The 24,616-nt window shown below is 35.2% G+C and overlaps 3 protein-coding genes across 3 annotated transcripts; 2 read left to right on the top strand and 1 right to left on the bottom strand.

Annotated features, from left to right (window-relative positions):
* The first annotated feature begins 10,709 nt into the window (after nt 1-10,709).
* Nucleotides 10,710-11,985, top strand: LOC117905089 (putative glucan endo-1,3-beta-glucosidase GVI). The gene is made up of 2 exons (XM_034817993.1): nt 10,710-10,802; nt 10,896-11,985. The coding sequence occupies exons 1-2, from the start codon at nt 10,733-10,735 to the stop codon at nt 11,852-11,854; spliced, it is 1,029 nt and encodes a 342-aa protein (XP_034673884.1). The 5' UTR covers nt 10,710-10,732; the 3' UTR covers nt 11,855-11,985.
* A 368-nt stretch (nt 11,986-12,353) lies between these two features.
* On the top strand, nt 12,354-17,883 carry LOC117933355 (RNA-binding protein 34). The gene is made up of 6 exons (XM_034854720.1): nt 12,354-13,213; nt 13,344-13,402; nt 13,721-13,790; nt 13,879-14,007; nt 14,103-14,231; nt 17,211-17,883. The coding sequence occupies exons 1-6, from the start codon at nt 12,458-12,460 to the stop codon at nt 17,694-17,696; spliced, it is 1,629 nt and encodes a 542-aa protein (XP_034710611.1). The 5' UTR covers nt 12,354-12,457; the 3' UTR covers nt 17,697-17,883.
* A 1,366-nt stretch (nt 17,884-19,249) lies between these two features.
* Nucleotides 19,250-22,519, bottom strand: LOC117907029 (uncharacterized membrane protein At4g09580). Its single transcript, XM_034820361.1, has 4 exons — nt 22,093-22,519; nt 20,313-20,583; nt 20,061-20,231; nt 19,250-19,808 (listed from the first exon to the last, which is right to left on the bottom strand). Exons 1-4 carry the CDS (start codon nt 22,287-22,289, stop codon nt 19,683-19,685), a joined length of 765 nt encoding a protein of 254 aa, XP_034676252.1. The 5' UTR covers nt 22,290-22,519; the 3' UTR covers nt 19,250-19,682.
* Nucleotides 22,520-24,616: the final 2,097 nt, after the last annotated feature.

Below are 24,616 nucleotides of genomic sequence, written 5' to 3'. Positions count from 1 at the left end.
TAATCAAATAAAAGTTTACCCAAATGAAAATCTAATTGTTATGGTTAATTGATATCAAATATTAACAATATATGTTGAGATATATTAGGGATAATAATAATCACCAAAATAATGAACCTAACATATTCAATAATAATCCTAACAAATCAATTAATAAATATTGGTTATAACCAATCCAACAATCTCAATAATCAATTAACCAATCAATCCAACAATCTCAATAACCAATTCAAGATAATCAATGTTATCAACTAAATTATAAGCAAGAATAATTTATATGTGCAATTTTTTAAGAAAACCCCTTGCAATATATTAGGATTAATTAATTTGACCTAATCTAGGCAATTCAAACAAATATCAAATATAAAGATATAGATTATGAAACACAATATTTTTATGCGAAAACCCCCACAAACTTGTAGAGATAAAAAACCCACGATGTTTACCTATCAATCTTAATCCACTATTTGAAGTCAAGTCATATAGATTTACTTGGTGGTTTTACCTTAAGGATTTACTTTCCAGTACCTATAACTTGATCTACATCTATGATGCAACAATTCCTTATTGCTCCCTAGTAGATCTTTTGATCCCTCCGGATTACGATCTTCAACCAACAATTTAAAGAATATGAGAGATAAAAAATGGTGTGACAAAAATACTTCTCTCACTAGGAGTCCCTCTCTAAGGAATAAGAGGTCTCAACGAAGTATTTTCAATCTCCTAAAAATTTCTCCACATGATCACTTTAGGATCTCTATAATCTCTAATCTCTAACCCTCAAAGGGTTATAAGAGAGGTATTTCTAGGCAAAAACCATAAGGATTTTGGTATCTCAAAGTTTTCAAATTACAATTTGAGTTAAATTCATCCAAAATACGTTTCTAAACCCGATAGGACTATCATGATCGCTTGAGCGGATTTAGACTGCTTAAGCGCTCCCCTTGAGCAGTTGTTATTGCTTGAGTGGCCCTACATCTTTTGAAAAAACATTTTAAGTCTAAAAATGATATTGAATATTAAATATTTCAAATAAGCCTTATATATCACAAGCCAAATCTTTTTAAACGTACCAATGACTTTTTGGTTGAATAAACAATAACTCTTAATCTTCAATGGAGAGCAAATCACTATCTAAAAAGGCTTTTATGGACAAACATTAATAAAAATGAAATTTTCAACATATTAACAAGACCCAATATCCTAATACTAATCATTTTACCTTCAATACCTCTTTCATCTCTCTCTCTCTCCAAACAACAAAATACATAGTACATCTTTAAAGTCTTATTACTCTATTTTAGATTGTTTTTCATGCCTAACCACAATAATTAAAAGACATAAAGACTCAAATATGATCAATATGCAGGCACCCACTAGTTTTATATGTGTTTTTGCATTTGTTTATGCAACCATAACCAACATGGCATGTGAAGAAACATGGATGTGATACTCAAAGGGTTAAACTTTGACTCTCTTTCTCAATCTTTGGAGACTTTCTAGCCATGCTGCCTATAGACTTTAAAGCCCTTTAGCCCTTGTCTTCTGTCTTGCTGGTTCTAGAGCTAGGCAGGATTTATGTTAAATAATCAAATTTTCCTTAATTAATTGGGGAGATAAACATATGTGGTGTGATGAGGTTCAAATGTAAGTAGTTTACATGCTATATATATATGTGATTCCAATGAACATTTACAACATGAATCAAAACTGAAAAAGACTTAGAATAGTCTACTTACCTCCAGCCATTGTATCGAGTTACTGTAATCGGTTTCAAGCTTTGATTTCCAAACTCTAATCTCTACTTTTAGATGGTGTATTTCTGAAGACAAAAAACAACAAAGCCGAGTTCGGGACCATTTCCAATCTATATAACTGTGGCTTCCATCATACCACGTTGCTCTTGCCAGCATGTTGAGCAGTTGGTGGAACATGCTCCTTAACCGCAACGGAAGTGAGAAATGGAGGAGGACGTGGTCAAAGTGTTGGACCACATAAGAAGTGTTGGACCACATTAGAAGTGTTGGACATGTGTGAACGTGTATCAGCTAACATTCTCCCACTTGGTCCACACTTTTAACCTAATGTTCTATCTCAGTCCATCAATTATCCCCATTAAGTAACAAATACATGAATCATGGTGATAAGTCCTCTATTTAACGAGTGTTACCTTCCATGTATTAAAGTGTACTCATTTCTTAACATTATACTTTATGTGACAATATTACTTACTGAATAAACCCTATGTTCATTCTTTGTCCAATGAAGTTGAATTTTCTCAAAATTAAATAAAAGTGCACATCAATATGAGAAAACATCATAATAAGAGTTTGTACAATAGAAACTACACAAGGGAACTAAGTCCCATGTTCACTACATGATCCTTAAATTTCAATGGTGGCATGCCCTTAGTCAAAGGATCAGTGATCATCAATTCAGTGCTAATGTGCTCAATAACCACTTTCTTTTCTTTAACACGTTCTCTTATGGCTAGATACTTAATGTCGATGTGCTTGATTCGACTTCCACTTTTATTGTTCTTCGCCATAAAGACTGCAGCTGAATTGTCGCAATATATACTCAATGGCCTAGATATTGAATCCATAACTCTAAGCCCGGAAATGAAACTTTTAAGCCATACACCATGTGTAGTAGCCTCAAAACAAGATATGAACTCAGCTTCCATAGTAGAAGTAGCAGTCAAGGTCTGCTTAACGCTCCTCCAAGATATAGCTCCATTGGCCAAGATAAAAATGTATCCAGATGTTGATCTACGTGAATCAACACAGCCAGCAAAGTCTGAATCTGAGTACCTAACAACCTCTAAATTGCTTGTCCGTCTGTACATAAGCTTGTAATCTTTGGTTCCTTGAAGATACCTCATCACTTTCTTTGCAACTTTCCAATGGTCCAAACCTGGGTTACTCTGATATCGTCCTAACATTCCAACAGCAAATGCAATGTTAGGTCTTATGCAGACCTGAGCATATATCAGACTTCCGACTGTAGAAGCATATGGAATGTTCTTCATTTGTTCCATCTCAAGATCGTTTTTCGGGCATTGGTCCAGATTGAACCTATCACCCTTCACTATAGGGGAAACACTAGGTGAACAATTCTTCATCCGAAATCTCTCTAAAACTTTATTGATATAGGTTTCTTGAGATAAACCTAAGATACCTTGAAATCTATCTCTATGGATGTTAATGCCAATGACATAAGATGTCTCACCCATATCCTTCATGTCGAAATTTTTAGAGAGGAATTGTTTCACCTCATGAAGTAAACCCTTATCATTGGTTGCAAGTAAGATGTCATCCACGTATAAAACAAGAAAACAAACTTTACTCCCACTAACATTAAGGTATATGCATTGATCCATAACATTTTCTACAAAACCAAATGAAGAAATTATGTTATGGAATTTTAAATACCATTGGCGGGATGCTTGTTTTAAACCGCATATGGATTTCTTAAGCTTACAAACCAATTGTTCACCATCACTAAAGGGGAATCCTTCAGGTTGTTTCATGTAAACCTCCTTCTCTAGCTCTCCATTAAGAAATGTTGTTTTCACATCCATTTGTTGCAATTCCAAATCAAAGTGGGCTACTAATGCCAATATAATGAGCAAGGAATCTTTCTTAGATACAGGAGAAAAGGTTTCTATGTAATCGATTCCTTCTTTCTGAGTGAACCTCTTTGCAACAAGTCCGGCCTTGTATCTCTCGATGTTGCCTAATGAGTCTTTCTTTGTCTTAAAAACTCATTTACAACCAATGGATTTTGCACCATTAGGCAACTCAACAAGGTCCTAAACATCGTTGCACTTCATGGAACTCATCTCATCCTTCATGGCATTGTACCACAATTTTGATTCTTTACAACTCATGGCTTGCGAAAAAGATTCGGGATCATTTTCGGCTCTTATATTGTAGTCACATTCTTGTAGATACACTACATAATCATTAGGAATTGTTGACCTCTTAATTCGAGTAGACCTTCTTAAGATTGCACCAATATCTTTTAAGGAAGTATGAGGTTCAACTTGTTGTTAGAAGTGTCAGACAACTCCTGATCAACTTGATCTACTGGAATGTTGAACAGTTTGTGGAACTTCAATGATTGGTTGAACTTCAACGATTGTTCGTTCTATACCCGATTGTACTCGATGGGTGTTATGAACAATAAACAATCTATCACTTGAAGTGGAAGGTTGAGACTCTATATAATCAATATCATAAACTATGTTTCTGAATTGATCGCTCCCACTAACCAAGTCATATTCAAGAAATTTAGCATTTCTCGATTCCACAATCCTAGTGCTGTGAGATGGACAGTAAAATCTGTACCCCTTAGACTTTTCAGCATATCCAATGAAATACCCACTAATAGTCCTTAGGTTCAGTTTCTTTTCTTGTGGATTATAAATTCTCACTTCAAACGAGCATCCCCAAATACGCATATGTAGCAAACTCGGTTTCCAACCTTTCAATAACTCAAATGGCGTCTTTGGGACAACCTTGGTTGGAACTCAGTTTAATATATACACTGCTATCTTAAGTGCTTCAGTCCATAAGAATTTATGAAGTTTTGACTTGCTAAGCATACTCCTCACCATGTCCAATAAAATTTGGCTTTTTCTTTCTGCTACACCATTTTGGTCTGGAAAACCAGGCATGGTGTATTGGGCAACAATCCGATGCTCTTGAAGAAACTTCGCAAATGGCCCAGGTGATTGTCCATCCTCTAAGTATCTACCATAATATTCTCCACCTCTATCTGATCTCACGATCTTAATTTGTTTACCACATTGTTTTTCTACTTCTGCCTTGAAAACTTTAAAGGCTTCTAAAACTTCATTTTTGTTATGAAGTATGTAGAGATACATGTATCGTGAGAAATCATCTATGAAAGAGATGAAGTATTTCTAACCATGAGAGTCCATGTCAAGACTACATATATTAGTATGTATGATCTCTAGTATGGTGGAACTCCTAGTAGCACCTCTCTTTGACTTGTTAGTATGCTTTCCCTTAATGCAGTCCACACAAGTCTCAAAGTTAGTAAAATCTAGAGTACTAAGTACCCCATCATTCACCAACCTTCTGATTCTATCTATGGAGATATGACCTAATCTCCGATGCCACAATGTAGAGGAATCCTCATTAACAACACATCTTTTAATGTCAGTTTGGACATGTAATGAATTATGAGTGGTATCATTTTGTAAGAATATGCAATAAAGGCCATCAGATAAAATACCATTGCCAACACAATCAGATTTATAAATCAAATTGAAAGATGTTTTTGAAAAATGAAAGGAATATCCAAATGGTACAAGTCTAGAAACTGAAATCAAGTTTCGTGAGAAACTTGGTACATAAAAGGTCATTTGCAATTCCAAAATAAAACCACCATTTAAGGTTAAATAACATGTCTCTATTGCTTCCACATGCGAGCCCATCTTGTTTCCAGATAAGATGAATTGCTCACTTGTCACTGGCTTCCTTAGGTTTTGCACACCCTACAAGGAATTTGAAATGTGGATTGTAGATCCAGAATCAATCCACCATGTGTTGGTATTTATATTAACCATATTAGATTCATAACAAACAAATGAGGTAGGGTTACCTTTCTTCTCAAGTCATTTATGAAATTTCAGACATTTATTCTTCACGTGTCCTTTCTTTTTACAAAAAAAAACACTTTTTGTCTTTCTTAATGTCAGATTTGGGAGGAATTTGTTGCTTCTTTTTTCTGACTGGCTTGAGATTTGCCTTTCTTTCCTTTCTTTTGCGTCACCAACATGGCACTTTCTCCTTGTTCCATCAATAACCTTCCTTCCTCTTGAACACACATGGTCATCAATTCATTGATAGACCACTTATCCTTATGTGTGTTGTAAGAGATTTTGAAAGGTCCATGTTGAGGCGGAAGAGTGTTAAGGATAAAGTAAACCAAGAAGGATTCAGACATTTGTACCTCGAGCTTCTTCAATTGAGCCACTATGTCCTTCATCTCCATGATGTGTTCGCGTACACCTCTTATACCGGTGAGCTTCAGGGATATGAACTTCATAATTAGGGTGCTTGCCAAAGCTTTATTTGAAGTGACGAATTGCTCATCAATAGCCTTGAGCAATTCGCGGACATTCTCATGTTGCTCGATTGAACCACGTATACCAGCACTAATTTTTGTCTTAATGTACATCACGCTGAGGCGATTAGATTTCTCCCAGCGTTCGTGTAATAAAATTTCATTTGGTGTGCTGGTATCAGTGATCTTATGTGGTTCATCTTTCCTTATGGCATAGTCTATGTCCATGCACCCTAGTTGAAGAAGAATCCTTTCTTTCCATATCTTAAAGTTATCTCCCCTGAGTTCGGGAACCTCACAACGAATATCATATATGCTAGGTAAAACTGCACAAAAAGATTACAAGCTTATTAAGAATTTGAGGCTTTAATTTAAATTCATGTTTTACCAATGTAGAACACGCTTAAAAATTGAATCTAATTTTATTAAAAATTGACTGTGGGCTAAATCTTTGATTTAATAAGATTCATTATCTTTATGAAAGACTTTATCAAACTATTTTACTGAATTATATATTTATTATGAATATAGTTTGATATTTTCTATCTATAAGTTTTATGATAAACCTATTAAATTAATTCTTCCTAATTCATGTGGGTAAATTAGAAAAAAATAATTTTAATATTTTATCCTAATTAATTATATAGACATAATGAAATCCTTGTGGGGTAAAATCGTCATATTTATATAATTAATTACAATTAATGTCCATAATGTGATCCTTATTTACTTAATATATAATTTTATATAATTAAGGATGTTGTGGTTATTCCTTAATTATTTAAAATTATATAGTTAACTAGACATTAAAACTATATGATATAAATTTAATATATCTAACACAAATTTAGGCAACAATTGCATGCATTAAAAGCTAAAACTTTTAATTTATCTAACTCAAATTTAAGCTACATTTTTACACATACAAACATATAATTTAAAATAAATAATTTAATTTGTATGTATAAAAAATCACATATAATTTGAAAGGATTTTAGATTATGATTGGGTGCCTAAATCTATATAAAACACAATCAATTCCAAGCCCAATAAAAATAATTCAAACCGGGCCAAAAAAGGCCTAAACTGACCCAATTTTAACAATCATCAAATGAACCAACACTTAAAGCCTCATAATTTAGTAAAATGGGCCACTGGCATGCATTGAGCTTAATGAGCCCAATAGCCTCTTATACCAAGGCCCAAATTTCACATTTAACTCATGGCCCAACACTTAATAGAACCCACTCTCTCTCTAGGTTTTTTTTTTTTTTTTTTTTTTTTTTTAAGGCCTATAATGGCATTTTCTGAACACTTGAATGACATCTTTTGAACGCCTGTAATGACGTTTTCTGAACGGAGGACGCCAACTATCTGGATCGCCTCCAGCAACCATTGTTTAAATAGTTATCGAGAGATCATAAAAACAAGAAATTTTCATGCAAAATCAATACAAAAGCAGAGGTAAGATTTAACGTGCTCTAATACCAAATGTAAGTAGTTTACATGCTATATATGTGTGATTCCAATGAACATTTACAACATGAATCAAAACTGAAAAAGACTTAGAATAGTCTACTTACCTCCGGCCATTGTATCAAGTTACTATAATCGGTTTCAAGCTTTGATTTCCAAACTCTGATCTCTACTTTTAGATGTTGTATTTCGGAAGATAAAAAACAGCAAAGCCGAGTTTGGGACCATTTCCAATCTATATAACTGTGGCTTCCATCATACCACGTTGCTCTTGCCACCATGTTGAGCAGTTGGTGGAACGTGCTCCTTAACCGCAACGGAAGTGAGAGATGGAGGAGGACGTGGTCAAAGTGCTGGACCACATTAGAAGTGTTGGATGTGTGTGAACGTGTATCAACTAACATCAAACACATAAGCTCTCATCAAAGGAGACTTTGCTACCATGTTGAAGAACCAATTTTCTTAGAAGCTTTAAGTTTTTAGGATTTAGGTTTACAATGTTTATCAGCTTCTTTGGCCAAGCAATGGAGATTTAGATGCGTTACCCGGATCTGTATTATGCAGTTTGTTCAGTGAAAGAGCTCCATATGAGACTCATATTTATGCTAATCTTACTTGATAATGTCAACCATATTACATTACGCATGGTAGATAAGTTCCTGAATGGAGATTGATGTTATCTTTGTTTTTTTTTCCTTTCTTGTTTTTTTTACCCTTTTGCAGATTTGAGAACCATGCCTTACATTTTCAGAACCAAGCATTCACTATAATGTTTACTGTCATATGGTTTGGCTATGAATGCCAAGAAATATTATACCTGAGTTTTCTTTGTAAAAAATCTTCAGAATTGTCAATTTTCATACATCTTTTTGAGTCCTTTTCGGCATACTGCTAGTGCATTTGAATCAATTATAACCCTTATAGCTAGCAGTGGAATTTCAAGAACTAACCTTCTTTATTTCAGGGTTTGAAGGGCAGATTCTGTGATGATAGAAGCCTGGCAATGGTGATGCTCTGAATGTGAAACTTTTCTGAACCTTATTGATCTCCTGTCCCTCTCCTTTCTACTTCTTTATTTCCTGCATGTGTTTAGGTGGTGAAGGTCCCCAACATTTGTAGCTACAAGCCTAATGAAAAAATAACTTATGTGCAGTGGAATGAGAGAACATTAAGCTCAAATGTATTAGCATCTTGGAAAACAGAGAAAGGATTCACAACAGACCTTGGCGTTGGCGCTGGTGTCTACATTCTTGCTTTGGACATCCTTGGCTCCAACTTTATCCTTCAATTTTGGACCATTTTGAGAATTCCAGAGTCCAAGGACAAATTTTTCTCAAATTTGGGATAAAAAGGAATTGACCTTATATCCATATGCATCAGAAAAGAACAGCAGAGAAGAAGTTTCTTACTGCAGTTGTACTTTTCTTTTTCCTTTTTTTCTTTCCCTGATTCCTCATCAAAAAATGGTACTTAGAGCTTGTTCTAGTAGCAGTGGTAGTAGAATTTACATGTCTCAGATTAGAATTTGCCTCAACCCCAGATGAGGATTGGGCATGGACCCTGCATCATCGGAACCCAATTCAAGTATTTGGCTAATATTGAAAAAAAAAACCCTCTGGATAGATTTAGATACTAGGGCTTGGATTCTTTAAAATCCATTGAACTCTTGTCTTTTTCCTGACATTCTTTTTTCAGTTGCCAAAGAGAATGACTGAGGTTTTCAACACTAATCAATGGCAGGATAGAGGCCAATGCCTCAACTAGAAACAATATCAGACCTTTGCCTCGAGAAAGCAACGCTGAATAGTGAATAGGAACTAGTACTTAACCATAATTGGGTAGGTTAATTTTCATGAGCATGAGGCTGAGGAGAGTGAGTCCAAATGGGAAGACTGCATGCACTAGACGTTAGTAGATATCAAAAAGTAGTCTTATAGGGTTTGTTTGAAGGACGGCCAAACTGTATATGGTTGTCCTCTTCCTCCGTCAATTCTTGGGACTTAGATGCCTACCTCGGTTGCTCGAATTTGAGAGTGAGGAAAAGAAAAACTGTTAGCTACAGAATGACATGCAAAATTTAGAGCTTTAATATCTGCACACCCATTTGTTGTGTATATTTAAAAGAACCCATTATATTGAGCAACAGTTGAAGGTTTTCGTGGGATGTAAATAAATAGACAGGAATGAATTCTATTAAGGTGTAAATAAGGTCGGTTGGGTTGATTTTTGGATAAAAAATGAACTTAATTGGTATAGTCGATTTTATATGTGATAAAAATTGAACCGATTAGATTTGGAGTGAAAAAATTGAACCCAACCAAGTCTTTTAAGGTTGGATTGGTTCTGTTTTCGTGGATCGACTTTGACCCAACTTAATAATTTTTTTTAATCTTAAATCTAGTTGTAGATTTCCGTTTGTTTTTAGTGAAAATCTCATTAATTTGATTTTATATTACGTCATAAGTCTAATTTATTTTTAAAATTAAATGAAACAAATTGGATTTGATATTAATATATATATATTTGACCAGAATATAAAAATAATGAAGTATTTTAATATAATTTAATATAAAAGAATTTATCAAATATTAAATAATAATATATAAGTTTTAAAACACCGTCTATTCGGTTTTTATCTATTAGAAGATAAGAAAATCAAAACCAAATTGATAAGACCGACCCTCAAGTTGAAGGAACTTTTTTATTATTGAAATTCTTGATTAGGATGGGTTCGTCGTTGTTTCAGTTTTACTTAAATATCTAAACTCCACGGATAAAACAAAAATTTTGTTTTACACATAAAAAAATGATTCTTTTTGGCCAAAGGGGGTGGTCCTAATCAGAATCAGCTGCCGCCGTACGATGAAAGCCAATTATAACACATAAGAAATCCTGAAGGTTGGCTCTCTCTTGAACTTAAAAAATACAGGACAAATTGGCTCATGGTCAAGTATAAGCCGTTCCTCCAATCCACCAATCCCGCAATTTCAACTTTTAAAATGATTGATCATCTCGCATGCATTCTGAGTCATAAACAGTGGATTTATTTTGATGATTATAACAAAAATCTATCTTTAACTCTATAAATACTTCCTGTAACACTACTTTCTCTCTTATCAGAAAAAAGAGCAGCAGCGTGCCTCAGAATTTTGCTTCAATGGCTCAGCTATACTATTTCATAACTGTTGTGTCTCTTCTGCTCTTTCTTCAATCTGATTCCTATGCAGGTATATTTGCTTTACTATTTTTTCGTCATGATTTTTTTTTTGAAATTGTAATCCCCTTCATGTTATTTGAATTTGCCATATATCTTGATGCAGAAGCTGGAACCATTGGAGTCAACTATGGAAGGCTAGGGGACAACCTCCCACCTTCAACCCAGGTTGTGGCGCTGTTGAAATCCAGAAACATAAACCGACTTCGTCTTTTTGAACCGAACCTAGATGCCCTTGATGCTCTACAAGGCTCTGGGATTGAAGTTGTCCTTGGAACACTAAACCAGGACCTCCCACAACTCGCCGCCGACCTCTCCTTTGCCAGAAGCTGGGTCAGTACCAATGTGATTCCATACTCTCAAAATGTCCGGTTCAGGTACATATCAGCAGGAAACGAAGTCATCCCTGGGAACTTAGCAGCTTATGTGTTTCCAGCCATGCAGAATCTCGATCAGGCCTTGAGAGATGCCCAACTCCCATACAGTATTCCCGTAAGTACCAGCGTTTCCACTGCAGTTCTTGGAACTTCATACCCTCCTTCTCAAGGGGAATTCTCCATGGACATAGACCCAATAATGAGATCCATAACAGGATTCTTAGCAGCAAATGGAAGCCCTTTTCTCGTCAATGTGTACCCCTACTTTTCATACATAAATGACCCGGTAAACGTCCCATTGGACTACGCCCTATTCAATAGTAGCCGGGTGGTTGTGAGGGATGGGGAGCTTGAATACAAGAACCTGTTTGACGCTATCGCTGATGCCACCTACACAGCCCTGGAGAGGGCCGGAGGGGACTCTGTGAAGGTGGTGGTGACGGAGAGTGGGTGGCCTTCCAATGAAAATGGTCAGATTGCAACCATTGAAAACGCAAGGATGTATAACAACAACCTGGTAGCACACTTATCAGGAGCAAAAGGGACACCGAAGAAGCCAGGGGAGAGCATAGAGGCTTATGTGTTTGCCATTTTCAATGAAAATCTCAAACCCAGGGGCACAGAGCAGAACTTTGGCTTGTACTACCCTAATATGACAGAGGTCTATCATGTTGAGTTCATTAATTAGATGTGCATATTCTTGCTCTGTATTGCCCTTGGATTAGTTTGAAGTATTGGGTCTATCATGTTGACTCCAAACCACAATTATCATTGTTATTTGATCATATTTTACAATAAATGTTTCAATTACATGATTTATAATAAACTTTAAATTACTTTTATCAAATAACTTTTAATATTTAAAAATAAAAATTAATAATAAGTTTTAAATTAATATATTAAATATAATTTAACTTACAATCAACTTAAGTCATTAAGTAATATGTATTAAGTTTTATCAAATGTTCATTTAGAATAACTTTACGTGATTATGACGGTATTTTGATAAAATTAAATATTAAATAGAAGAATTATGCTTTAAGCCGTCAGGAGAGAGGTATAATTGAAGTATGAAGCTGAAAAAAATTATAAATTAGTAAAAAGTTCATAATAAAATCGTGCAGCCGTTTCCCGTAAATAAAAAGGTTGCCAATTCCCAAACGAGGAGTCTGCTAATCCGTGCAGCCAAACACACCTCTAGGGATTTGAGGTTTGAATATTTGCTTCCGCGTTCCCTTTCCTCCCTGTCAAACAGTTGCTCTTCCCTCCTTAGCGCCGAACCTCCACCGCAATGGGGAAGAAGAAGCCCAAAGATCCCGAAAGCGGCGACGTTTTCAAAACCCTTTTCGGATATCTTCCCAAAGATGATGCTTCCTCACGTTCTCTCTTTTCCGACAGCAATCCCTTCCGAAGAAAGCCCAGTCTTTCTTCCCAAACACTTCCTTTTGAAAACCCTAGCATTCCCGATTCTGAGGTCAAGAAGCGGAAGAGGACCGAAGAAACTGACGAAACTTCTCAAACTCTTGAAGATGCTCCAAAAGCTCAGCATGTGGTCGAGCCCAAGAAATCTAAGAACGACAAACTACGAAACCCTAATTTGGGTTCTGAATCGAATGAAGAACTTCTTAATTCGGTTTCTGAGTCGAACAAAACGTTGAAGAAACACAAGGGAAAAGATATCATTTTGGGTTCTGAGGGAAACCCTAATTCGGGATCTGAAGTGAAGGAAATGGTGGATTCAGAAAAGGGGAAGGAGAAGAAGAAGAAGAAGAAGAAGAGGAAGAGGGATGAGATTGAGGAGGAGTATGAGGCACAACACTATGGGACGGTAGCCAAAGTGGAGGGTGTTGGGGAGAAGAGGAAGAGCGTGGTTAATCCTGCTGAAATGTTGGTCTCGAAGGAGGGGTTTGATGATGAAAGCAAGCTTTTGAGGACTGTCTTTGTGGGGAATTTGCCATTGAAGATCAAGAAGAAGGCTTTGTTGAAGGAATTTAGCGTGTTCGGGGAGGTTGAGTCTGTGAGGATTCGCTCTGTTCCCATCTTGGATGTGAGTGTGTTGTTGAATGTTGAATTGCATTTATTTTTTGCTACAGGAATACTTTTTTTTTTTTTTTTTTGCTTCTTTCTTTTATGTTAATGGTGTTATTTCTTTCTTCCTCATTTGATTGTTCGATCAGAGCAAAAAACCAAGAAAGGGTGCGATAATCTCGAAAAAAATCAATGATTCTATTGACAGGTACGAATAATGCTGAATACTATGTTGATTCTCTTTGTGTTTGAATTCTGCAAACCTGTTGGAATTTATAAACCTTTGTCCATCATTCAGTTTTCTGTTATTATTTTTTTTACTTGTTTGGTTTACAATTTCGAAAATTATATCTGGTGGCATTTATTGGCATAGCTTATAGAATTTTGATTTGCAGCAGTTATAGTTTGTGCACCAGGGAAAATTGCATTGTTCATCTTCTAATTGACAATGTTCTTATGATTTAGTTAATGGTCCTGTAAAGTTTATTCCATTTCTTCCGTTCACACGAATTTTCATGTCTTGCAGTGTCCATGCTTATATTGTTTTCAAGACCGAGGAATCAGCACAGACTTCTTTGTCTCATAATATGTCTGTGGTAAGTCGCCTTTCCAAAATTTAAATATCTGTTGCTGTAGTAATTTCGGAGGTGAAGTATTTGTTTTGATCTTATATTTGTGATATAGATTGGAGGAAATCACATCCGTGTTGATAGGGCATGTCCACCTCGCAAAAAATTGAAAGGAGAGAATGATGCTTCACTTTATGATAATAAGAGGACTGTTTTTGTGGGAAACCTCCCTTTTGATGTGAAGGTAATCCATTCTTATATGTTATATGAAGTGATGAACTTCAAGTGTGCATTCTTTTGTTGCTCCTGTTTTAAAATCTGGACGTTTGTTCTCTGCAGGCTGAAGAAATTTATCAGTTGTTTTGCGGTATAGATAGCCTGGAGTCCAGTATTGAAGCTGTTCGGGTTGTTAGAAATCCTCATACAAGTGTAGGAAAGGGTATTGCCTATATTCTGTTTAAAACAAAGGTATGATCTGTTCTCTTACATATTTTTCAATCTGTTGATGTCGATTCTTTTTCACTTTGACATTATGTGGCATGCTCAGCCTTGATGTGTTATTACTAAGGTTCCTGTATGGTGGACATTATTCTTGTTTGTTAGAAAACCTAAGTTTGTGAACCAGATAATCCCCATGAAGCAACTATAGAATATATTATTTATACCTGGGCATCACGGTTTATTCATGTTCCCCAAGGCATGATTTGAATTTGTTGTATTGTTTTTCTTATATTAGAAAGTTGTGGAACTCATACTGCACCAAATTTGCAGACATCTTACCCAAAATAAAAATTAAATAAATTCTAGTAACTGAAATAGCTAAGTGGGTGAACATATTGGATCGCAGTTGGTCTATGCCATTTATCTCATGCTGCCGCTTTCCTCTTTAAAGATAAAAAGAATAAACATTAAAGGATTGCAGACTTGGGTGCAACCCATTTATACCTCCTGGACTGCTCAAAGCACATCAATACAAAAGGGAGAGAATAGAAAACAAAAAACCAAGCTCTTTAATCCCTATTGCTTCTCAAGCTGCCGACAATGCCCACAAGAGAACTCCTACCACCAGGAACACCTTCTGCTACGATTGTAGCAAGAAAAAGCACAAACGCTTCCATTTTGGAATTGTGGGTTCCATTCCCACAAAAAGCCCTCTTATTCCTCTTTCCAATTGCCAAGCTAAACAAAGAGTAATTTCTCCCCTCCTGTCCACTGCTTTTCCTGTTGGAACTTCCACTCCGACTCTTAAGCATCTATTTCTCATATCTGGGCAAGAACTAAAGGAATAAGAAAAATCACAAACACCATGAACCATATTTCCCTAGGAAGTGTGCAGCTTACCGGTTCCTTCTTCCTTTTGCATGAGCAACATCATTTCCCCATGCTCCTTCCCAGTTGATGATTATTCAAATTAAGGATTTCCTCCCCAGTGTCTGTCCAAACAGTGGTGCATTGGTTTGATTTGTTGAAAATTTTGAGTTTAATGGAAATAAGGCTGCTATTTAACTGTTTTATTTGAAATTAAGGTGAAATATTAGGAAGGAATAAAGAGAATAAGAAGCAAAAATGAAAAAGAGAAAAAAAAAAAAAAAACATGGGGAAAAACAGCAGTAGCAAGTACCGATTGTATGGGAAATACTTCAGGAAGTTAAGCGGGGGCATCCTGTATTGCTGAATAGGGCACCTACTCTGCATAGATTCCAGAATGTATCCTAATTTTTGGCCTATTTATTCTGATGATGATTGATTCAACCTTTGATAAAAAAGATACACCTTGGTTATATTTCATCTCTTCAACAAGTACCTCAAATTGGATCGATTTTTAGGTTTTGTAGTAAACCTAATTGGTTACTTCCAATTACGTAAATCAATAGTTCAAACCACACTCAAAGGTAAGGCATTTCCCATTTTTATAGGATCTTTTGTGCCAGAAACAATGGTATCTCCAATTATAGCCCCTCTAGGATGTAAAATATATCTCTTCTCACCATCAACCAATCGATACGACCCCGCAGAGCAGCTTTTGCTAAAATTTGAGCAGTTTCTTGAAAACTCGCCTCAGATATGGAAATTTTTAAATAAGATATTCGTGGAGAGACAATGAAAATTCTATATTATGAAAATTTATATCTATAGAGCAAGGATAAAGAATTACACCAAAAAAAAACAACTAAGAAATATATCATAATCTACTCATTGCACATGGCAACAACTTTTAATAGTTGATCGTCAAATTCTGTATCTATTTACAAGTCCTGCATCAAGTAGAAAGTATTTTGAAGTGTAATAATCATAATAGTTTCTCAACAGAGGAAATATTTGCGGTTGCATATCTGATTTGATCTCCCCATGCCTTTCTTTTTGTGAGGGAATTGTTCTATATCCCTGTTACACCATAGGCACCATCCATTGAGCTGTCACTGCCTAGTGTTCCCACTCCACCCTTCTTGATATATTCACCCATTGTCTCCATAACCCTCCTATCTATCTCCTCCAATTTCTCCTTGAGAGTTGATATCTATCTGATTCTTGTAACAACCCACAACAATCTCCACCACAGTTCCTGTCTGGGGTAGTTGATCCTCATACTGGTATCATCAGAGCACATGATTTGCTACAAATGTGATATGATTGATGCATGTAAGATCATTTAGGTTTGAAGTAACATTATGTTCTCATTTCTGTTTGGAGGGTGCATGATGTGATTCATTACATGTATCTTCCATTACTTATGGTAGTATAAACATGATATTGTACTGTTCATGATTTTAAGTCTAACAGTCAGATGATTGTGTAGCAATAATCTGAAAGTTTGCAACTTATTTATTACCCAAAATAAACTGTTGTACTAGTGAATTGATGCAGGTAAAAGAGGCCAACTTTGAAATCAAAACATTTAGAAGACGGTCTATTTTAAAACTTAGACTGCAAGCATGGATTTTAAGAAGGGGAAAAATGAAGTTGAAATAGGAACTTCATGTTTATGGTATTAAATAAAACTCTTCCATCTGAGTTAAAATTGTGTTGCTCCAAAGCAGGAAGCATGTACAAGTCAAATCGAGTTAGAACAGGGCTATAGAGTTTATGGTGCCTTTTCACTCTAAAATGTTCCACTGTACTTCAATGTTTGTTCTTCAGCAGTAATGCTTTCTTGATGTAATCTAATTGACAAATTGTTTATTGCAATGATCTATCTCTATCTTTGGTGCGTATTTTGCTAGCCATGCAGTGGGTTCCAAGTTCCAACATGGATACAATGATAGCTGATTTAGGAGTGGTCGGTCACCTGTTTGGGAGTGTGTTTTTCCTTTGACCAATAGGGTTATGGGGAGGCCTGTAATTAAAATTTCCTATGGTTTTTTAATCTCTTTGCAATTAAGCTATAATCTTGTATTTACTCTACCATATATTATTACACTTATAAGTATTGAATTTTTTTATGTGAAGGATGCTGCAAACTTGGTTGTTAAGAAGCGAAACTTGAAGCTGCGGGACCGGGATCTGAGGCTCTATCATGCCAAGCCTAGTTCCACCACACCATCTAAGAAAAGAAATCCAATACCTGCGGAGGCAGATATTTCCCCAGCCAAGAAGTTGGCGACGGGTTCAAGGATTTCCTTGGAAAGCAGCAATAGATTGAAGACAAAGTCTGTCATCTCCTACCAGGGCTTGCAAGCAAGCAAATCTGGTGTCCCAAAGAAAGGCCGTCTGCAAACCAGGGAAGCAGTGAAGTTCAAATCCAAAACCCAGAAGGAGAATACACTGAAAGAACAACAAAAGAAAAGACCAGCAGTTGCTGCCAGGAAGGCAAAGATCAATGCAGTACAGGCTGCTGGTGGTGGTGGTTCAAAACAAACAGGGAAAAAACGGAAGCTGGAAAGCCAGACCCCAGAGGGTGGGCGGCGGAGCAAGAAAGCCAAGAAATTTCGGTAGGAAAATACGGCCCAAGAAAATGCAGTAGCTGGATGCAGCTTGGCTGAAAAGTGCTGTGAAAGCTTTCATCCTGATAGGATTACAATATAAAGTTGTGGTTAATGTTGTATTCATTCCTGAACAAATTGTAGTGCAGGCAATTTGAATTATTTGTTCACAAGTTGATTTTCTGTAGGATTTTTGAGAGCAGTTTTTATTTATTTTTATAAAATTGAAAGCTCTTTTAAAAAATTAAAAATTCTAAAATGTGGTTTGGTGTGATTACATTTGTTTGTTATATATATTTTAAGATATTGAAATAAAAAGCTTAGAATCAACAAAGAAATGGATCAAATGGTTAATGATTTCATTTTAAAATGATGAAATAGAAGCTTATGATTTGTTTATAATTAACAAAAAAATTGATCAATTATGTAATTTTAATTCATTAAAATTTATCTCCACTTTGATAATCCATAGTATATTAAGTAGAACGTGTTTTGGCAGAACCAGATAATGCCGAACCTCAACCCAACTCGAGGTACTAAACCTTAATTCTTTAAGTTCAAATTAAGTTTTTGTTCTATCTGATTTCAGATTGAATGATTCAAAATTTAAAATTTTTTAATATATTTGTATCAAAATTTAAATAATAATAACAAACTTTTTTATGATATATAACATAAAGTAAGTTTCATTGTTTCCTTATTTGATTTTAGTTTTTCAAACTCTTTCATATGAACTTTCATGTATCAAGTGAAAAGAAACTCTAAGTGCCTTATTTTAATTCCCTTTATTTTTTAAAATCGAACCCTATTTTTTATCTTACGATATTATGGATTGATTCAATTTAATTTATGAAAATGGTGGAAGAAGAAAATTCATTCATGGAAATTATCAAACGAAAGAGGTATAAAATCTTATGTACCTATCAAAAGTGGAAGGTTATTTTTGTAATATTGAGAAAATATCGTGGGTTGATTCAATTCAATTTATGAAAATGGTGGAAGAAGAAAATTCATCAATGAAAATTGAAAACTACCATACGAAAAAGGTATAAAATCCTCTGTACCTATTAGAAGTGGAAAGTTACTTTTGCAATATTGAGAAAATTTTGTTCCTTTCAATCTATTATCCCAATATATATATATAAACTTATATATTATTTTAAAAATAAAATAAAATAAATGAAATATATATTATTATATAAAATAATATACATTGTAAATATTCCATCAACGAGTTTTGTGACCCTAAGTCTAACCTTCCATTTGTTTTAACCTAAAAAATACCAATTTTTAATAAAAAATACCATTAGTCTTTTTCTATAAAAATATTTTTTTTTATATCTTTTAAAACATACATATAAATAATTGTAATGTTTAACATTTATGTTAAGTTATTTTTCAAGTTCAAACATGAAAAAGATTAGATTTACAAATTCAAAAACTATTTCATCATCTTAATCAATCAATTCTATTAAAAATGATAACCCAAAACGACTCCGATCAACCTGCACATATTGCACTCCTAATAGTAAACCTTCATCCTCCACAAATGTAAAAGAGTAGGCATGGGGAAACTCCATGTATGTTATACCAACTGTGCCACAGATCAATATCCATTCCGAATCGAATAACAAATCAATCAATGACTGTATTTGAGCACTGGAACAATGATAAATCAGTACTTTACACCTGAATTTTTTAACCATGATACAAATTTTTCCTCCAAATATTGTTCCTATCCATATTTTCTTCTAACTAGGGGAATTAAGCAAATTACAAACCCATAACCCACCCCCAAATCTTAAAATAGATTGCAGAGAATTTATCCAAGCTCAAAGCCCTCCAATTCAATTTCCACCCTGCCAGCCAGCCAGTTGCAGATGCAGTGATGGTTGCACATTGCATTTATTTGCTTAATCTGTACATGAATGCAGTGACTGCTCAAGTTTCATGGCCCCCCCCCCCAACTCCACACACATGAGCCATATGTGGTAGAATACTATGATTTGTTCTTGCTCATCAATGTGGGGGTGACAGAAACAACTCCAATAAGGAACAGAGTCGCAATTGACTGGAAGTCATAAAGGTCCCCCACTGACCTCAACTCTCCAAGTGCTATTCCAGCCTGTATAAAACCAAGGAAAAGGAAACCAACATTCTTAGGCACTCTATCCAAACCTTTTTCTTCACTATATGCATTCTACCATTCACTGCAAATATTTCAAGAGCAGACATGATTCATGGACATTGCCAGTATTGTGAACTGTGAGTAATCAATAGACTCCTGTATATCCTGCGTTTAGAATTTTATTCCCATTCCCAGCAATGCAGGAAATAATCATTAATAATCCAACAGGCAAGAGTAATTAACACCTACCCTGACCGTGACGTATGCAGCAGGAATCAGTCCAATGAAGGTTGCCAGGAAGAAAATGTGGTATGGCACATCTACCATCGGTGAAGCAACGTTAATAAATGTGTTTGGCAATGTTGGGGTCACTCTTAAGAAAAGCATGTAGTTCAGCAGCCGCTCTCTTCTTTTAGCCACCTAGAATATGAAAGGGAAATATTTCATTAAATATGTTGCTTCATCTAAGAAAGGAAGGCTGCCAAAGGCGTCCAGAATCACCTGCGCTTGGAAGAAACTTAGTTTGTCAGGCCAAAGAAATGAAACTAGGGGCCGTCCAATCAGTTTTGAGAGGAAATAGCAAGATGAAGCACCAGCAGTTGCAGTGAACACGACGAGAGCCACACCTTTTAAAACTCCAAAAAGAGACCCAGCAAGCAGCGACATGAAAACAGTACCTGGGATCATGAAGGTCTGCATGAAAATGTAGACCATGCAATATCCCACCAGAACCTGTACGGTGTAGTCGCTTGTGTAGTCCTCAAGGTGATCCCTACCAAAGAGAAACATCCACAAATCAGAATCAACAATCTCCCATGACAAACTTGATGAAGTACTTACTATCCAGCAAGACATTTCAAAGAACAAGATTGCTAAAATTAGATCCATGTAAATTCATTAAGAAAATAATACAGTCACATCTCTTTTGTCAATAGATAAGTAGTTCATAAAATTTCAATATCCATAACTATCATAAACTTACAATATAGCCAGACATATCAATTAAAGCGTTACAGTTAATCCAATTCCATTTTTAACATGATGTGACAGTGGACCAGGAGGCCATGTTTGCTCAAGTTATCAGGTCAAGATATTGATGGATATCTGCATCTAACTTGATGGCTTTCTCATTCCTTTTAAGAAACTATTTCATATTAGATGATTAAACCACAAAAACTTCTTTGACAATCATTGGAGGTAACTTATGAAGGACCCTTTACCAAATGAAGAAAGCCACAAGGTTAAAAGCATAAAAGAAGCAACAAGATGACCTCCCATTGCCTCATTCATTACAATCCAAGTCATTATCTCTATACCTTGGAATGGGTGTACACGACTCAGATTTAAAGATCAGAAAAATCCACAATGCCTTATCAGCCATTCTAGCATTCTTACCATGTCCTCAGTCAGGGCATAGGAGTCTAAAATCTTTTCAAATGAAGATTAATACAACCCTATGATAGATCCCATTACGGGAAACCCCCATTCAGGACCCTTGAGAGTTGCCTACTCAAAATTACAAGAAGCAACTTTCAGAACCATTTCAATTCTTTTGGCACCATGCCTTTGAAATCAATACTCTGGTCTTGTAAGCAAACCTCTGTCAATGAGGTGAAGGCTTGTTTGGTTGCTCAGAATTGGGTAATTTTGGATTTGGGCCCTTCCAAAAAAGAATTCCATAAGACCCCCAACTCCACAAATGCGAAAAACAAAAACAAACCCAAATCAAATCCAATGTTGTGCAACCAACACAAGCAAAGGCGTAAAAGAAATATTTTTTAATAGAGGAAAAGAAATAAGGAGAGGAACCTCTCAACTGCGTTTCTGATCATGCAAACAGACGAAACGAGATCATAAGAAAGGCAATAATATTATAACCATTTTGCGATAATTCCAAATGGGAAGCCATATCCCTCAGCCCCATCCCAACCTCAATTTGAGGTAATAAAAGAGAAAAAATATCAAAAGAAAAAAAAAAAAAAAAAAAAAAAGAGCTTGCAATGGGTAGCACACAGTTGGATCTGATTTGGAACTCCAATTTCTTAGAAACGAAAATTACATGGGGTTCCGCGAAAATTCAGATTCCATTGCAAAAAAATCCATTTGTAAGCAATCCAACCTAACAGCCAAATTGGCAATGGAGCTTCTGTTTCCACGCAAAACACAAAAACCAAATCGAAGCAGAGAACCAACACAAAACCCAGATCCCTCGCAAACTCAAATACCAAATCCTTCCAGAGAAAACATATTCCTTGGAAACAAACAGAGAATAAAAAAATACCTGAGAATCTGGATATCTTCAAGGCTGCGAGGCAACTTGAGGAAGCTGTAATCAGAGGCGGGCATGGTCAAATACACACAAGCAAGACCCAACACGAAGGCCCCAACCACCGCAGATGCCCCTGCCACCTCCCAAAAGGTTAAAGGAAACCTCCCTTCAACATTCTCTTTGCAATCCCTCTCTCCTCTCCTCTCCATTATCTATAATTTCTTTTCCTTTTCCTTTTCTTTTCTCTTCCCTTCCTTGGTGAGGAGAGAAAAGAGAGAGAGAGAGAGAAAGAGAGAGAAACTTGTGAACCTAGTCCCCTTCCTTTCCTTTTCCCCTTGCTTATGTTGCCTCGCCTTCCTCCTCCACCTTATCTTCTGTTTGCCTGATGAGAAAAGTTGGAGAGAAATTGAAAGAATATTCTCCGCCACCTCTATTAAATTCCACTAGTATTCATTTATACAGATTTCTTATTTCCAATAACGTCGTCGGCCCTCTCAAATTTTTCTCTTATTTTAATCATTTGGTAACGTGGCGATTCCTATTAAAATACCAAATTCCATTTTCAAACTCTTTAATTTTTTACGTCTAAAGTTACTTAATATTTTATTAATATTATTTTTAATGCATCATCTCCTATCACATCCAGTCATCATTTTAACAGTAAAAATAGTAGTAGATGATGACACGTGTAGACATCAATTTTTTTTTTTTATTTGAATTAACCTTAAATTGATTTTCAAAATTGTGAGTTATCATTTCAACCAAATTTAAACTCAATAAGTGATGCCTAATTTGATAGGTGACATGTATTCAAAGGATCCTGAAAATTTGAAAGGTTATAAAATTTAATCTTATAAATAAAATTAAATCTTCTAATTATAATAAAAAAAAAATAAGTATTTTCTTTTTAACAAATTTCTAAAGAAAATAAATCTTAAAAAAATTAAAAATAAATATTTTTTATTAGCAAATTTTGTTCATAAAGGCAATAAGTTACCAAAATCAAAGAACTGGATTCTTTGAATTAATGAATTAAATTGATTTCAAATTTAATTCTCTAAAAAAAAAAAAAAAAAGGTTTTACAAAGAAAAGAAAAGGTTTTATAAATTTTCTCTACAAGTCCAAGAAATCTCGAAAGTTCATTCGAAAACAAACCACTCAAGGCCTTCAATTGATCTTCAAAATAAAGTAAGCATTTTTGTCATTATCTTTCAAAGTGTGATCAAAGTGAAAGAATCACGGAGAAAATATTTTTTAAAAAGAATATTAACATAGAGAATTTTGTTAAAAGAATCTTAATTTTAACAAAAATTGTGTTCACATTATTTTTTTATAATTTTGTTAATTTTGTAAGACTTCACGAAATTTATGCATACAAATTTCTGGCACATTTAGGGGATTGTTTTCCTTTTTTTTTTTTTTTTTTTTTTCTCTTAGAAATTGATCACTTATAAGATAATGACATCTAAAAAGACTTAACATGTGCATATCAACAAGGATGATGACAAGATTGTCATTGCTCAATCGACACACAACACCTATACAAGCCTCATGACTCGTAGCAAAACAAAATCAACTACTGTGCCTTCAACAAAGTTAGCAAGTGAGCACACTTGTTTGTTGAAAATGGCAGGAACATGTGATAATTACTAACCATTCATCACCTTGGCCTTTAAAGTGCTCTCCCACACTAAAGGACTCCAGGGATGAGTCCCTTTTCTCTATTGTTGATGTCAACTCAAACACTGACTCACTAATGAGGATGTCAAAGGTGGATAACTCCTCCAAGCACTCTGACTCTTTTACTTCTTCTTTCTTGATGATTATGCTAGTAATGACAATGAACACTACATCAGTAAAAGAACAATTAATTAAGATGACTCATGTCATCGCCAAACTCACCAAAACTATCGAGAAGAAATATTTACAAATAGCCTCCCTTATGAATAAGGTTGAGGCATAGACATAAAATATAGTTGAGTTAAACCAAGGACTTATTCTTCGAAGATTGTGTCTTTAGGTGATGCACCACATGTGTCTAAGTCGGTGCCAATCGGGGAGTAAATCGTTGAATTTACCTCGATGGCGTCAATATTTATCCAACAGCTTCAAGACATGATAACTAATATCATCAAAGTGTGGTATAATGAACCCTCATAAAGTACACTTAAGTACTCTAAGCCTTATATTAGGAAGATTGATAACTTACGTATGCATGTGGGTTATGAACCCCAAAAGTTTCAATCATTTGATAGAAAATGAAATCTGAAGTAACATGTTGTCCATTTCATTGAAACTTACTACAATGCAGGTAAAGAGGATGATCTATTAGTCAAACAATTTGTTCAATCCCTCCAAGGGAATGTCTTTGATTGATATACCAACCTTACACTCAAGTGTATTGATAGTTGGAACCAAATGGAGCATGAATTCCTCAACCACTTTTATAGCACCTGACAAACTATAAACATGATGGAGCTTGTCGATACCAAGCAATGGAAAAACAAGTCAATTGTTGACTACATCAATCATTGA

The sequence above is a fragment of the Vitis riparia genome, chromosome 2 (assembly GCF_004353265.1).
Source record: "Vitis riparia cultivar Riparia Gloire de Montpellier isolate 1030 chromosome 2, EGFV_Vit.rip_1.0, whole genome shotgun sequence".
NCBI classification, from domain to species: domain Eukaryota; kingdom Viridiplantae; phylum Streptophyta; class Magnoliopsida; order Vitales; family Vitaceae; genus Vitis; species Vitis riparia.
This window is presented reverse-complemented; position numbering and strand designations above follow the sequence as displayed.

Excerpts from the sequence above, each read along its gene's own strand:
- LOC117905089 (XM_034817993.1), top strand. The coding sequence starts at position 10,733 with ATGGCTCAGCTATACTATTTCATAACTGTTGTGTCTCTTCTGCTCTTT. Across the intron at positions 10,803-10,895 it reads TCAATCTGATTCCTATGCAG|AAGCTGGAACCATTGGAGTC; the intron begins GTATATTTGCTT and ends ATCTTGATGCAG.
- LOC117933355 (XM_034854720.1), top strand. The coding sequence starts at position 12,458 with ATGGGGAAGAAGAAGCCCAAAGATCCCGAAAGCGGCGACGTTTTCAAA. Across the intron at positions 13,214-13,343 it reads GCTCTGTTCCCATCTTGGAT|AGCAAAAAACCAAGAAAGGG; the intron begins GTGAGTGTGTTG and ends TTGTTCGATCAG. Across the intron at positions 14,232-17,210 it reads ATATTCTGTTTAAAACAAAG|GATGCTGCAAACTTGGTTGT; the intron begins GTATGATCTGTT and ends TTTTATGTGAAG.
- LOC117907029 (XM_034820361.1), bottom strand. The coding sequence starts at position 22,289 with ATGGAGAGGAGAGGAGAGAGGGATTGCAAAGAGAATGTTGAAGGGAGG. Across the intron at positions 20,584-22,092 it reads GAAGATATCCAGATTCTCAG|GGATCACCTTGAGGACTACA; the intron begins GTATTTTTTTAT and ends TCTCTTTGGTAG. Across the intron at positions 19,809-20,060 it reads CTGCATACGTCACGGTCAGG|GCTGGAATAGCACTTGGAGA; the intron begins GTAGGTGTTAAT and ends GGTTTTATACAG.